The 15711-nt window shown below is 45.1% G+C and overlaps 1 protein-coding gene across 3 annotated transcripts in view; it reads left to right on the forward strand.

Annotated features, from left to right (window-relative positions):
• Positions 1–14243: 14243 nt before the first annotated feature.
• SPACA7 (sperm acrosome associated 7) overlaps positions 14244–15711 on the forward strand; it is a 59139-nt gene continuing 57671 nt past the window's right edge. The window contains exon 1 of one of the 3 annotated variants that reach the window (XM_054446818.2): positions 14244–14905. In XM_054446818.2, the coding sequence (XP_054302793.1) occupies positions 14761–14905 (145 nt within the window). In that variant the 5' untranslated portion in view covers positions 14244–14760. The remainder of the gene's footprint in view (positions 14906–15711) is intronic. The other 2 variants (XM_054446819.2, XM_054446820.2) reach the window with 2 other exon arrangements.

Raw genomic sequence — 15711 nt, forward strand, 5'->3', positions numbered from 1 at the left:
ATTGCTAGTTTAAGATAGGAATAGTGTTGAATCTGCACATTGCTTTGGGCATCATGGCCATTTTAATGATACTGATTCTTCCAAGCCATAAGCATATTTTTCCATTTGTTTGTGTTATCTATGATTTCCTTCAGCAGCATTTTGTAGTTATCTTTGTAGAGATCCTTCACCTCCTTGGTCAGATGTATTCCTCAGTATTTTATTTCTTGTGGCTATGGTGAATGGGATTATGTTCTTGATTTGCTAGCAGTTCAAATGTTACTGGAAATGCTACTGAATTTTGTATATTGACTTTGTATCCTGAAACTTTTTACTGAGGTCATGTATGAGTTCTGGAGCCTTTTGACAGAGTCTTTGGGGTTTTCCAGGTATCAAATCGCATTAGTGAGGAGAGATAATTTGACTTCCCCTTTCCCTGCTAGGATGCCTTTTATTTCTCTCTCTTGCCTGATTTCTCTGGTCAGGACTTCCGGGATTCCCAGTTTTAATTCTTAGTCACTCTTAGTTCCAACAGTTGTAGCACCGACAACTGTGAATTTATGACTGTACTCCACAAACAATGTCTAGGCATTTAACCATGCTGTCTGCATTCAGTAGCTATCGGGAATAACAGCTATTAGACTTGAGCAAACGTATTGGTGGGAACATGGCTAGGAAACATCTCTAAAGTTTCTTTAACCCTGTTTCCCTGTTTGTCCTGCCAGCTAATGATATTCTTTGAAAGAAAAACTGAATTTAAACTCTGCTAACAGAGGCCTAACTCCATAGCTATGTGTTTTACAAATAGTAGGTCTTGATAAACATTTCTAGCACAGTTTTACATCAAACTCATGATCAACACTTTTCTCCTAGTTTTCCAATTAATAATTCTATGTAATCAAATCTTTTTTTCTTTCACTGTGATGTAACTCCATCCTCATACAATGTATTTTGTATTTGATTTTGCCAAAATTATTTCTTAAAGCAACATTGGATTCTTTATTTGAATTCAAGAAACTAATACAAAATGGAGCCTGAATATATGGAAATGGTCTCAGTGAACACACTTGCCCGGATTTTCCAGGCCAGTCTTGGCCATCCTGGGAAACTCTGCCATTTTGTGCTACTGGTTTCACAGCCAGTCGTGGCCAATATACTGGATTTTATCACATGTAGAAATCTACAATTAATCTGATTCCATGTAACCTGATCTTCTCAGCAAACATACTCCATAAGAAGACAAGAAAAAGGAAAAAGGAAAGGAAAGGGAAGGGAAAGGAAGGGAAGGGAAGGGAAGGGAAGATGGATAGATGGATAGATGGATGGATGGTTGGATGGATGGATGGATGGATGGATGGTATAGAAAGCTTTTAGGAGATTTTCTTTCTCAGGTAAATATTTTGCTTTCCCAGAGGAGACAGCACTCGCCCTTGGCATTTTACTTTTGTCACCAACACTTAGAATTTCTAGTAGAGGGACCTCTGGACTGCAGAGCTATTATGGACCATTGAGGTCAAGGTTGATGCATCCAAGAAGGTGCCCTGCATTTTCTTGCTAGTCTTCAAAGACTCCTCCTGTGGACACTTCCTGGGCAGGAAGTGTCATTGGCCACGATCCTGCTGTGACCCTCCATTCTGCATCCAGGTTCTTTCTGCCTTTTAAAGCATCGGCATAATGTCTCTACAATTAATCTGTAAAGCAGCAGAACTTTGTGATTCTGACACAGTTAATCGTTCCCAGTATCTCTATTTAAAGCTTTCTAAAGACAAAAGTAAAGAAGACAATTATACAGATTGCAGAGACCAGAGTAAGATGAGCTTGGAGAGAAAGAGAAACTCAGAGAGCCAACAACAATATAGCATAAACAGCTCAGCAAATAATAGTGCAATTTCCCAGCTAATAGAATGGTTTAACACCTGAATACATTCACATGCCTGATTAAGCACTAACAACATACACCCATAAAGGAAGATTATAAGTTGTAATATGCCTTTGCAAGAAGCAGCATATTAACCACTATTTGTATACTTCTCCAATTACATTCCTTTAATTCTTTCATTTAGAAAACAGTTTACATTATAATAGCCAGCATCACTTCTGTTTTTAAAACAATTGGTTATATGTATATTGCCAAATTATGGGTCTACGGGATATTTTCATAAGAGAAAACAATTGCCAACGTGCCTGGAAAAGGATCTTTAACTGGGGAGTCTGGTGACATACGGATGCATGGCCATTCCTTCTCGCTATGCACAACGCTTCCCAGTGGGTTGAACAGCCCATTTTTTCTTCTCAAGTTTTCTGTGAGCAGAGATTTGTCTTGCAGACATGAAACCCGGACAGTGTGGGCCTGTCCAGCTCCCTCCTTGCTCCCTGTGTGCTCCGTCCAGGAGCCCAGCCCTCCCAGGCCACTGCATCCACCGGGGTCTGCATGCTGGTTTGTCGCAGCTATTCTGTGGCAATGGCCTCCAACACACCTTCCCTACCCAAATCCCAGCACCCTGCTGGTCCCACCCAGCTCAGTATCTGGCCTGCACAGGGTCTCCCCTGGGACCCAAACATGTCAGAAACCAAGATGCAGTCAGCAACAGCAACAGAGCCTTGGAGACAAAATCCAAACCAGCGAAAAGCACCACCATTTGGACCAGAGCAAGCCAGGCACTGCCTCCTTGTGATGAGCAACAGGAAACTCCAGGTGGAGGCAGGAGGAGCCTGGGCGGTGTTGGGGCTCAGAAGGCCACACCCCAAAGCCTGGCTGGGACCTGCTGAGAGGCCCAGGGAGCTGTCTCCAAATCAGGGCCCCCTGGCCTGGATGCCAGCCCCCTCAGGTGCTGAGAGGGGCTCTCTGTGGAATTCCTTGTCTGCCTACCAAAGCAGCTTCAATGAAGTTGTCTTATATCTCCCTCCCTGGGAATCTCATCAATGGCCAAGAAAGCTCAACCATCTGCGAAGGGAGGGAACAGGGGTTCCCCACACCCGGACTTCTCATCCGTTCTTCCAAGGGCAACTTCAAGGGAGGTTTTGGGGGACTTGACCTGCATAGTGAGGCGACCTTTATTCCGGTGCAGCTCCATCCCCCACCTTCCTGCCTCCACCTCCCGGGGCCATTCGCTTTTCCCTGATGATTTATTGTCCCTCAGAAGAACTTCCCACCCTCGCCAACCCCCCGCTCCCCTGTGGAAAAGGACACATCAGCCTCTGTACTGTGCAACACATTTGGGAAATCACTGCAATTTCCCCCAGGCACAGTCATGAACTGCATGTGCCTTTTCTCAGGTCTATCCGCCTTTTATCAGTTGATTTTGGACCAAACCTTCAGAGGGCGGGTAAAGGGGAAGTGAGCCCACAGAAAAGCAGGCACAGCCAGGGAGCCAGCCTGGGCAGGTGCAGCCTAAGCTTTGGCTCTAAGTGGAGAAGGTGAGCCTGAGAAGTGAGGTCTGGCAGGGCAGGTTGAGTCAGCGTGGACCTAGGGAGGGTCCTGCCCCATGGCCACACACCAGCAATGCTGCTACCAGGGAGGCCACAGAGTGGGGGCTGGGCCCAAAGAGGGTTGAAGGGTTGTGCTTTGAAAGCCAAGTTCGAGATCAGGGACCATTGGCACTGGGGGATCCCAGGGCTTCACAGACCTGCTCAAAGGAACACAATTTTTCCCAAAGTCCTAGGAAAGTATGACAGCAGAGGGAGGAGCTTAGCCCCAGTCTAACAGCTTAGAAAGAATGCCAAGACAATAAACAAGCAAGCCACCCTTCCATGCATTAACTTACTGCTATCAACTGGATTCTGTGCCCCCAAACACGTGTGTTGGCGCGCTAACCCCCAATGAGATGGTATTTGGAGCTGGTACTTTAGGAGCTAATTAGGTTTAGATGAGGTCAGGAGGGTGGGCTCCCCATGATGGGATTCCTGTCTCCATAAGAAGAGGAACAGGTCAGGTCCTCTCTCTGCCATGTGAGGACACAGCAAGGGGGCTGCTGTCTGCACATCAGAGAGAGAGCCCTCACCAGGAACTGAATCTCCCAGCACCTTGATCTTGGACTTCCAGCCTCCAGAACTATAGGAAATCAATGTCTATTGATTAAGACACACAGTCTGTGGTATTTTGTCCCACAGCCTGTTATGACTGAGACACTCACTTAACACCATAAAGGGGTGTGGTAAGAACACAGCATGAAGGACCAAGCTCCACCCTCCCTGCTCCCACACCTGTATCCTCCCACTTGGGGCTGGTGCCCAGCTCCACCCCTTAGCCCTGGCTGAGCCCCATAACACTGTGGTTTGTAAGCAAACAACACACCACCAAAAGCTGGGAAGTATTTACACCCAAGTCCTGATGGCCCCTGCTCCTTTTCCACTGTGGTCATGAGAATGTGCTCAAGCCAGCCTGAGGGGAGAGGCACACGGTCTGCACCTCCACAACCCCAGCTGAGAGCCAACTGCAGTAAGTGAATGAGAATAGCTGAGTAAGTCCAGCCCAGACCTGAAGAACTGCCCAGCTCAGCCTAGCCAACACTGCTGGCCACAGACTTAAGCCACTGAGTTTTGGGGTGGTTTGCCATGCAGCAGTATGGTGAAAACAAATGGCTTAGACTTGTGGGAGCTAACAGCTCAGAGGCTCAGAGGGGTATGTGATTTGTCTGAGGTCATCAGCTAGTAAGCCACTGACCAGGAATTAAATCGAGCTGGTGTGACCATGCTGAGCACTTAGCCTAGTGCACACTGCCTCCCAGAGCCTAGCCCACCATGGACTCATGTCCTGCAAGCATGCACTCATAGAGATGCATAGATTGGACTAGAGGAAAATAGGAGCTGCCTCTGCTTCCCTGCTATTCCCACTGAGGACAAGAGAAAGCCCCGGACGCTGCCCACAAGACAAATAGAAGAAGTCTTAGAGAGGTGGAGGGAAGAAGGCAGACTCACTGGGGACCTTGGATTGAGGAATTGCCCAGCAGGAGTTCCCTGGGTTTTCCTTTTGCCTCATGTCTCCCAAGTGGGTGCTGGAGAAGCTGGCAGTGCAGAGATGGCCATGGATTCAGACCAAAAAAGACTCTGGAAAAGCCTACCCTCTGCAGCCACAAGACCAAGGAAGTAGCAGCCCTGCAGGACACAGTAACTTCTCTCCTCCAGCCAAACACTATGGAGCTGTGGCCCTGTCCCCACCCCTCCAGCAGAAGTCAAGTGGGGAGCCTGGACTTCTGCCCTCAGCACACTGTCATGAGATGCCCCAAACCCCTCTTTGAGTGGCATGGGAACAGGCTGATGGAGGGGGGCTTGGACTTCCACCCCCACCTGGTGGTAACAAGGCCCTTTCTCCTCCCCATCAGGATGGTGACAAGGGAGGCAGCAGGAAGTGGGAACTCTCATCACCACCCCAGCAGTCATGATGCCACCACCCCTGTAGTTTCACCTGGGGCCATGTGGGACCAGTAACAAGGCACTGCTGCTTCACCTGCTGCCAGCCGTGCAGAAGAGCCCCACCGTGCCAGTATCAATGAGGGCAGAGAGGGAAGCTGGACTTCCACTCCCAGCATGACAGAGACACGATGGCACCTGCCCTCACCCAGGGTCAGAGAAACCTGCTAAATGGCAAGATGCAGGTAAAATGCAGAGTCTTACAATATGACACACAAACTGCCCAGGTTTCCATCAAAAATCACTTGCCATATCAAGAACTAGGAAAATCTCAAATGGAACAAGAAAAGACAACTAACAGAGACCAACACCAAAATAACACAGACATGAGAATTATCTGACAAAGGTGTTAAAGCAGTTATCATAAAAATGTTTCAACAAACATTTACAAACACTCTTGAAACAAATGAAGAAATAGAAAGTCTATACAAATTAAAGGTTTCAGCAAATAGTAGAAAATAAAAAAAGAACCAAATGGATATTTTAAATCTAAAAATACAATATCTGAAATTCTAAAAATCACTATATGGGATCAATAGCAGCATAAAAAGACAGAAAATAATCAGCAATGCAAAGAAAAAATAATTAAATTTCTCAATGTAATCCACTATATTAGCACGCTAAAGAAAAAAGAATTACATGATCATATATATTCATGCAGGAAAAAAATGACAATTCTTTCCAAAATGATACACAGGTTTAACACAATATTCATCAAATTCCAGCTTTTCTTTGGCAGATATAGACAAGATTATCCTAATATGTAACATGGAAAGCCAAAGGAAGAGGAGTAAACAGTTTTGAAAAATAATACTAAAATGGAAGCAATTGCCCTTCCCATTTCCCAGACTTTCATGTCGCTTCAGCAGTCAGGACAATGTGGCACTGGAGAGGCATAAACACGCAGATTAACCAAATAGCACAAAGAGCCCAGAAATAGCCCCACACACGCATGGCCAGCTGGTTTTTAACAAAAAGCAGAAAGCAAGTCAATGGAAGAAGAACAGAGCATCAATTTAAATGTAAGTCTTATCACGGAAACATCCAGAATAATTTTTTTTTTTTGAGACAGTTTTGTTATTGTCACCCAGGCTGGAGTGCAATGGTTCATCTTGGCTCACTGCAACCTCCACCTCCCAGGTTCAAGCGATTGTCATGCCTCAGCCTCCAGAGTAGCTGGGATTACAGGTGCATGCCACCACACCCAGTAAATTTTTGTATTTTTAGTAGAGATGAGGTTTCACCATGTTGGCCAGGCTGATCTCGAACTCCTGACCTCGGGTGATCCACCCGTCTCAGCCTCCCAAAGTGCTGGGATTACAGGTGTGAGCCACTGCACCCAGTCCAGAATAATTTTTGACCAAATGTCTGGGTACCATGGCACAGCCAAGCTGACATGAATTTAATCATCGCAGAGCCCAGTGGAATCACAAGGTCTTTATAAATCAAGAGAAAGGCAGAAGACAGAACTGGAGAAGGGGAGACTTTGCTGCTGGAGAAATGTGGGCAACCCCCAGATGGTGGAGGAGACAAGGAGCCAGATTTCCTGGAGCCCCCAGAGGAAATGCAGTCACACAGCACCTGGCTTTAGCCTTGAGGCCCAATTTGGACTTCTGGCTTTCAGAACTGGTAAGATAATAAATCAATGTTGTTCTAAGGCACTAAATTTGCAGGAATTTGTTAGAGAAGCAATAAGAAACTAGTTCAGGTGTGAACAGACATGTTCCTGAGAGGGTGCACAGGTGGCAAGCACGCAAGAAGACGTGAGCATCATCAGCTGTTGGGGAAATGCAAATTAAGGTCACAAGAGATTGCCACTACACTCCTATTAAACAGCTAAAATGCTAATACAGCCAATAGCACATACGGGCAAGGACAGTGAGATACTGGATTTCGCATATGTTGCTGGTGGCCATGTAAAATGAAACAGAGACCCTGGAAATAGTTGGGCACTTTCCTGAAAAACTGAACCTACACAGGCCACATGATCCAGCAATTGCACTGCTAGGCATGCACGCCAGGGGAGTGAAAACTTATGTCCACACAAAACCCATACACAGTTGTCTATATTAGCTTTATTTGAAACAGCCTCAAACTAGAAAGGACCAAAGAGTTCTTCAGTATAAGAACAGATAAGCAAAGCGTGGTGCAGCTATGCCACAGAGTGCCTGTTGCTCAGCCATGAAAAGGAACTGTTGATGCAGCCAGTGACTTGGATCAATGTCGAGGGCATTACGCAGAATGAAAGAAAAGCCCATCTCGGAGAAATCACCCTTCTGTATAATATTCTCACACGACAAAATTACATACAAGGAAAACAGATGAGTGCTGGCTGAGGGAGGACGTAGGGGGCAGTGTGATGGAGATCTCATGGATGTGGAACAGTCCTGTGTCTCAAATGCAGCTGTGGTTATGCAAATCTACACATGATAAAATGACAGAACCACACACATGCATTTCACCAATAGAGGCAGTCCCTGATGTATGTTCAGCTTACAACTGTTTGACTTTATGACGAAACAAAAGCCATCCACATTCAGTAAGAAACCGCACTGTGAGTTTTGACCCTTTCCTCGGCTAGTGATACGTGCTGTGATACTCCCTTGCCCTGCAGGGCAGCAAGGTGCAGCCCCCAGTCAGCCGGGGAATCACGAAAGTCAACAGCCCACTCTGTGTGTTGCTAGAGATTTTTGGATACTCTGTTTTGTGTTTTCACATCCCATCATGTCTACAAAATGCCCACCTGTGTACAGTATTCAACACTTCAGTATAAAATAGGCTTGATGTTAGATAATTCACCCAACTGTGGGCTAATATAAGTGTTCTGAGTAAGTCAGGCTAGCAATCTCTTGTTAATCTGGTAGGTTAATCACCTAAACTACCAATTGTGATTTGGTGTATTAAATGCATTTTTGACTTGTGATATATTCAACTTATGATGGGTTTTTCAGGAGGTAACCTCATCATAAGTTGAGGGATGTCTGTAATGTTATTTTGGTCTGTCTTTTGCTTGATATTTCTTTATATGTATATATCAAGGAATTTCAAGAAATGTATATACATATTTAAATATACATTTATTTAAATATATGTAATTATTTAAGCATATGTACTTATTACTTATTATATATGTACTTATTACTTATTTTATATGTACTTATTAAATATATTATATATTTAAATATATACTTATATATAAATAAATAATATATAAATATATATTTTTTAGTGTGCAACAAAAAAACAGACGGAACTGTGACATGTTAATCTATTTTGCCCATTTACACTTACATGGTTTTGCTACTGTACTAAGTTATGTAGAATGTAAACATGGGGTAAACTGAGCAAAGAGCATGCAGGACCTTCTTGTACATTTCTTTGCAACTTCCTGTGACTCTGTCATCACTTCATAATTAAAAGGCTTTTAAAAGAGTATGAATAATTAACCAGATGTGGTGGTACGTGTCTGCGGTTCCAGATACTCAGGAGGCTGAGGCAGGAGGATCCCTTTAATCCATCAAGGCTTCAGTGAGCTGTGATCGCACCACTGCACTCTAGCCTGGGTGACAGAGTGAGACCCTGTCTAAGAAAAAAAACAAAAAGAGCATGAATAAAGTTATCCAAATCCTACAAAACTGTAACTTGCAACTTGGGTCCTTTCTGAAAGAATAAAGGTTTAAAAAACTAGACTTGATAACATGAGCATTGGAATCTGGAACCACTTTGGGCCATAAAGGACTGATTTTGGTGAAGTTTGACTCCGGGGTTGCACAGATTGAGGTACTGCCCCACCCCACCCCACCACCAAACAAGGAAACGGAGTGTAGCCGTGGCATGGACCTTGGTTCACTTCATTTAACAAAATCCCAGCAGAGGAAAGACAGGCCCAGCTATTTCTGCAGAGACTGTCCTGCTCCACACACATACTTGTTCCTCCTTCCCACCACTCATCCCAGCACCACCAAACTCAGCCCTCAAACTTTTGCTTAGAGCAGGGTGTACAGGAGAGTGAGGAGGAAAGAAACTGGGCCTTAAAAAGTTGGAGGATGGACAAGTAGTTGCTCACCACTTTTCAGAGCAACTAAAACATCTGGGAGAACTTTCCAAACACAAGCGAGAGGAGAAGAAATACATGGCAATTCTGCAAACATACTAAAACAAATCTCTATAAAATAAAGGAACACCAAGCAAAAGACACACCAAAATAACAACACAAAAGAAAACCAACTCTAAAGGCAGAAAGCTGTGGAATAACCGGCAAGCTATAGAAAAGCTCAAAGGTGAGATTTTACACACACAAAATAGAATTGGATGAAAATGAAGTTATTGAAACACATTGAGGACCTAAAATGTTATAAACAGCAATGATATAATGACAGAAACAGCAAGAAACAAAATAAATACCTCTAGAAATTATTACCACAGATAAAAAAGCAGTGAATACAGATTTTTTTTTGAAGACAAGAGGGTTACAGCAATTAAGGAAAAGCTAATGGTTAAGGAAGACAGATGGAGAAGGTCCAGTGTAAGGAAACAGGTGCCTGGGGGTAGAGAACCAGAGAGATGGATCGATGACATATTCAAAGACATGAGATTAAAAAGTGCCTGACGTGAATAAAGATTGGGTCTGCAGATCAAAAGGACATACCTTCTTCATGGGAAGTTTAACAGAGAACAGAAACGCCAAGGTAAATCCTAATTCAGCTGCTTAATTTCAAGATAAAGAAAGAATAATTCGGGTCTTCACACAGCCAGAGCAGATCATCTGCAAGAGGGGGTCCATCTCAGGTGGTCCACAGAGCACTCCACACAGCACTCAGGATCTGCAATGGGGAAACTATAACAACTCTTAGGGAAGGAGGGCTGACCCATGAATCTTGTTCCCCCCCAAGTCACTGTTAGATTCTAAAGCCAACAACCTAAGTTCTCAGGTCTGAAGATGTCCTGGGATAGAACATCTCTGAGCTCTTCTTAGGGGAAATAAGAAGTTCATGGCCAATTAGCATTGAATCAAAAGAAAACACACACACAGTGGAGAGAAGGGAAGTGAGAGGAAGGGAGAGTGAAGCCGTCCTCGTATTTCAGATCAGGAAGTTGGCTGTTCCTGTGTAAAAGTGAAACTTGTACATGTTTAAAAAAAAATGCATTAACTCCAAATACCTAAGATTTCCCCCAGAGTCTCCCCTCCTCTCCTGAGAAAGAGCTCTGAGCAACAACTCATAGTGAGGAAATACTGGACGTTCATCAATTCCTTCAGTTGTGCTTCAGGTTTTTTTCCCTCCATTAAATCTGAGTAAATTTGAAGAATTACTTTTGTTGCAGGAGTGAGGGGGTGTGTTCCCACCTTTATTACCTTATGTTATTACCCCACAGGTGTTTGCGTTCACAGAAGAGCTCCTCACACCATGTCTATCTCTCCACGCGCCCACCAGCATGTGCACGTAAACATAGATGAAGAGGTATCTGCCATGATGTTAACCTGATATTCATGGTGGTCATGGCTGCGGGGCAACTGGGGTCATTTTTAAATTTTCACCTTTTTATAGTTTAATTGCCTAAGTTCTCTATAGTGAGTATGTATTATTAGAGTATTTATAAAAACAAAACCATGATTTTTCAAAAATTACAAACATCAAAGGCAAATATTCTAAGATGCTAATGGTGTTAATTTGTACAATGGAACTAAGTATGTTTGCATTTTTCTTGTTTTGTTTTGTTTTGTTTTGTTTTTTGTGAGATGGGGTCTCACTCTGTTCCTCAGGCTAGAGTACAGTGGCACAATCACAGCTCACTACAGTCTCTGTCTCCCCAAGGTCAGATGATCCTCCTACCTCAGCCTTCTAAGTAGCTGAAACTACAGGTGCATGCCACCACACCCAGCTAATTTTCATATTTTTAGTAGACACAGGGTTTCACCTTATTGGCCAGGCTGGTCTTGAACTCCTGACCTCAGGTGATCCACCCACCTCAGCCTCCTAAAGCTCTGGGATTACAAGCGTGAGCCACCGCACTCAGCTTTTTTAAAATTTTTTTATGAGATGGAGTCTCAATCTGCTACCCAGTCTAGAGTGCAGTGACACAATCACGGCTCACTACAGCCTCTGCCTCCCCAAGGTCAGGTGATCTTCCTACCTTAGCCTTCCAAGTAGGTGGGACTGCAGACATTTACCACCATGCCTGGCTCATTTTTGTATTCTTTGTAGAGATGACGTTTTGCTCTGTTGCCCAGGCTGGTCTCAAACTCCTAGGCTCAAGAGATCCACCCACCTCAGCCTCACAAAGTGCTGGGATAACAGGTGTAAGCCACTGGACCTAGCCTTGCATTTTTCTTTTAATTTTTAAAATTTTTACGTTTCCAAAAATTAAAAAAATAATGAAAGCCTATTTATTTTAAAAGAGCCATAAAGAGTTCTTTCCTCTTTCCCCTGGAAGATGCAGGAAACAAATCTCTATTGGCATATGACAGAGACAATCTCTCAACTGAAATGCAACCATGGAGAAAAAAACTTCTAGGAGTCATATGCTGCTGCTATGACAGTTATGCAAATGAATTAAAGTCCCCATTCAAAGAAACTGGTATAAATGGATTAATTTGTTAAATTCCCTTCTGGTTTTAATGTTGCATGCAAATACAAATGCAAAGGGAATTATGTGTAAAATTGTTGCTAAAAGACAGCAAAGAATAAGAAAAATAAATTTGCCATCAACCTCCCAAGGGTTGGTGAGAGATTCTTCAAACTAGAACCTCATAAAGCAACTGATTAAAAACACATACCATACACTCTAGCCTCTTCTTTCCAATTAGCTAAGCAAATCTATGAAATGAGGGGGGCAGAGCTCTGTGAACTAAGCCAGTCTGACTACCATATATATATTTTAGACGGAGTCTTGCTCTGTCACCCAGGCTGGAGTGCAGTGGTGCGATCTCTGCTCACTGCAAGCTCCGCCTCCCAGGTTCATGCCATTCTCCTGCCTCAGCCTCCCGAGTAGCTGGGACTACAGGCGCCCACCACCATGTCCAGCCAATTTTTTTGTATTTTTAGTAGAGACGGGGTTTCACCGTGTTAGCCAGGATGGTCTTGATCTCCTGACCTCGTGATCCGCCCACCTCGGCCTCCCAAAGTGCTGGGATTACAGGCGTGAGCCACCGTGCCTGGCCTCTGACTACCATATTTTAGTGCTCAAATCTGTTCCTCCACTCCTGCATCTGGGATTAGTTTGACTCATTTGGCCAATGAGACATTAGCAAATGTGGTGCAAGAAAAGGCTTGTTTGCATCGAGGCTTACTCTTCTTTCTGCTGTGACCAAGCCCAGGCTGCCTGTTAGAGGCCAAGAGACCACATGGAGGGAAGCCTCAGCCATCCCAAGCCCCAGCATCCTAGCTGAGGCCTCAGACATGTCCATGAGGCCACACTAGGCCAGCAGCTCCCAGAGCCAACCCACAAAGTTGTGAGCAATCACACGTGGGCTGTATTAAGTCACCGAGCTTCGGGCAGCCTTGAGAATGACTCCTTCCTCGACCAAACCAGCCAGGCTCCTCTGACCCCTCTTCTCAACGAGGCCTCGCCCCCAGCCCTGATCAAATTCCTCGTCCTCCGCCCCGAGGTGGAAGTCCCTGGCCTGCCTTAGCCAGACATCCCTCCTTGGTGCAGTGGGTGTCGTTTGACAGGCAGCGGTGCAGGGTTCTGCTGCCATGGGAGCTCTGGCTGCTGTCCATTTGTACATTCAGACTCTTAGGCCCATGCTGCTGGCCCCAAAATGATACTTTGAGTAGCAAGAGCCTGGGTTATAGAAGCAAGCATCTCACTTGGACCATTCATTAACTCAGAGTGGGACTTGGAACCCACTGGGTTTCTGCAAATGTCAACCATGCTTAGTGTGCCTTTATGGACATGCTGAAAATCTGAAATATACTCCCCACACCTTGAGGTAGATTGGCATCTATCAAGAGGAAAACCTGAACAAAAATGTGCTGTGGGTTCCCATACCAGCAATAAAAATTAAAGAGCCAGAGACCCATGGTGGGTCAGCCATCCCTGGGGTCCTGACCAGACCTCGGAGGCATTGTTAGTCTTGTGCATCCAGGGCCCCAGTGATATGGTTTGACTCTGTGTCCTCACCCAAGCATCATCTTGAATTATAATCCTCATAATCCCACGTGTTGAGGGAGGGACTTGGTGGGAGGCGATCTGATCATCGGAGTGGATTCCTGCATGCTGTTCTCATGATAAGAAGTGAGTTCTCACTAGAGCTGATGGTTTTATAAGTGTTCGACAGCTCCTCCTTCATGTACTCTCTCTCTCTCCTGCCGCCTTGTGAAGAAGGGGCCTGCTTCCCCTTCCGTCATGATTGTAAGTTTCCTGAGGCCTCCCAAGCCATGCAGAACTCTGAGTCAATTAAATCTCTTTTCTTTATAAATTACCCAGTCTCAGGGAAGTTCTATATAGCAGTGTGGGAACAGACAAACACACCAGCCCTCTCCACCATGGAGCTGGGATCTGAGGGCTGTTCACGTGGGACCCCACCACCAGCCGAGTCTAGACCAGCTGCCCCACTCTGAGCCCTGGATGTAGGAGTCAGTCCAGGGATGAGATAGGATCCAGGGGAGTCAGCCAGAGTGACTCCTTTGGGGTTTTGTCACTGTGCTGATGGAGAAAGCTCTAGAAAGTCTAGGAGATAGAGCTGGGAGGATGATAACATGGAAATACAGCCATGTTCTCCTCTCGTGATTAAAGTCTCACTGCCAGGGAGAGATTGGGGCTGATGCTGAGAAAGAAGGTGTGGGGGAAAGGAGGCTGAAACCTGGGTCATCTGTCTCCTGTTCTTCATGATCCTGGAACTTTGAGAGTGGGGGAGGGTGGGAGGGGACATGGGGCCACGGGCCTCTGTTCTTCAAGGCTCTGTTCTTCAAGGGGCCTTTAAGAGGTGATTAGACCCTCTGGATCTGTCGGTTCTGGCACTTGCTCTGTAATTCAGTGACCTCTCCAGCATCCTTCAAATATGCCTCTTTCCATGGGAACAGATTTTCTTGGCTTTTGGCCACTGGCCCTTAAGTCCTGATTAGTATCTACCCCTTGAGTCCTCAGGGTGCTCAGGACAGAGGAAGTCACCAGAACAGGCAATAAGAAAGAGTGGAGAGGATCTCTGTTACCTTAAGACCCAAGTGAGCCTCCTCCCTGCTTCCCAGTCACAGACTCTGGACTGAAACCCTGCCCTGCCCCCCACGCCCCCCAGGCAAGATGCCAGCTCCCTTCCTGGTCCTGATGTCACAGGTCCCTGGACATGACCTCCCCACCAGGGCAGGACCCCAGCTCCCTTCCTGGTTGTGATGTCACAGGTCCTGACATTCCACAGTGTCCTGGAGACCAAGGATGGGAAACTGTCAACCTCCAGAACGTCCTTCTCCTTCAGCTGGAGGGAGCATGGCAGTGAGCCAAGGAGACGGGACCCTCTGCTTTGTCCTCCTGCTGTGCTGTTGGCAAGAAACTGAGCTCCGGCCGAGAACCGTGATTCCAGGTAGGGCCCCACAGGGATGGCTCAGCAGAAAGAGAACTGAACCAGGTGGGGAGCGGCGGCCTCTTCTCCCATGGGTTCCTCTTATTCCCAGCCTACATGAATTTACCATTTATTCCTTGGGGAATGAATGTAGCTAAAAAGTCTTTCTATCTTTGAAGACCTTTTAAAATCTAGATGTCCATAGGAAAGTTGCAAATGTTACTTATTTTAACTTTTTCTTATGGAAAATTTCTAACTGGGAAGAATATCATGAACCTTCATGTATTCACCCTCAGGTTCAATTATTGTGCATATTTTGTTTTTTTCTACACACACACACATACACACCCCACACCACATACACACACTTTTCTTGTTTGGGGAGTATTTTAGCACCATCCCAGATGTCTTACCACCTCATGTAAAACATTTTCTTGAGAAGAGATAAAAGCATTATCTACAATGTCATAATCACACTAACATAATTACCAAAAGCCTTTATCTCAGCTCATACCGTTAAAAAATATTTGTGATGCTTGTTAAAGATGAGCAGGCAGACTTTATTCAAAGGGGGCTACTACCATGGCGTCTCATAATAGTGGAGAGTGGGCTCAACTCCAAATACAGGGAAAATGGAGATTTGTAGCCAAGGATCAGGGTGGGTCAGTGGATGAACATTGCTAAAATGTAGGAGAATTCTTTGCTAAACTGATTCAGCAAAGGCCAAGAGGGCTTTTATAAACAAAAATGAAGCATTCATATTTTTTGTCCCACCTGATTACTCTAGAATTTGGATAATATGATTTTCAGGACCATATAATTGTTTG

Source organism: Pongo pygmaeus, chromosome 14 (assembly GCF_028885625.2).
Source record: "Pongo pygmaeus isolate AG05252 chromosome 14, NHGRI_mPonPyg2-v2.0_pri, whole genome shotgun sequence".
Classification (NCBI taxonomy): Eukaryota; Metazoa; Chordata; class Mammalia; order Primates; family Hominidae; genus Pongo; species Pongo pygmaeus.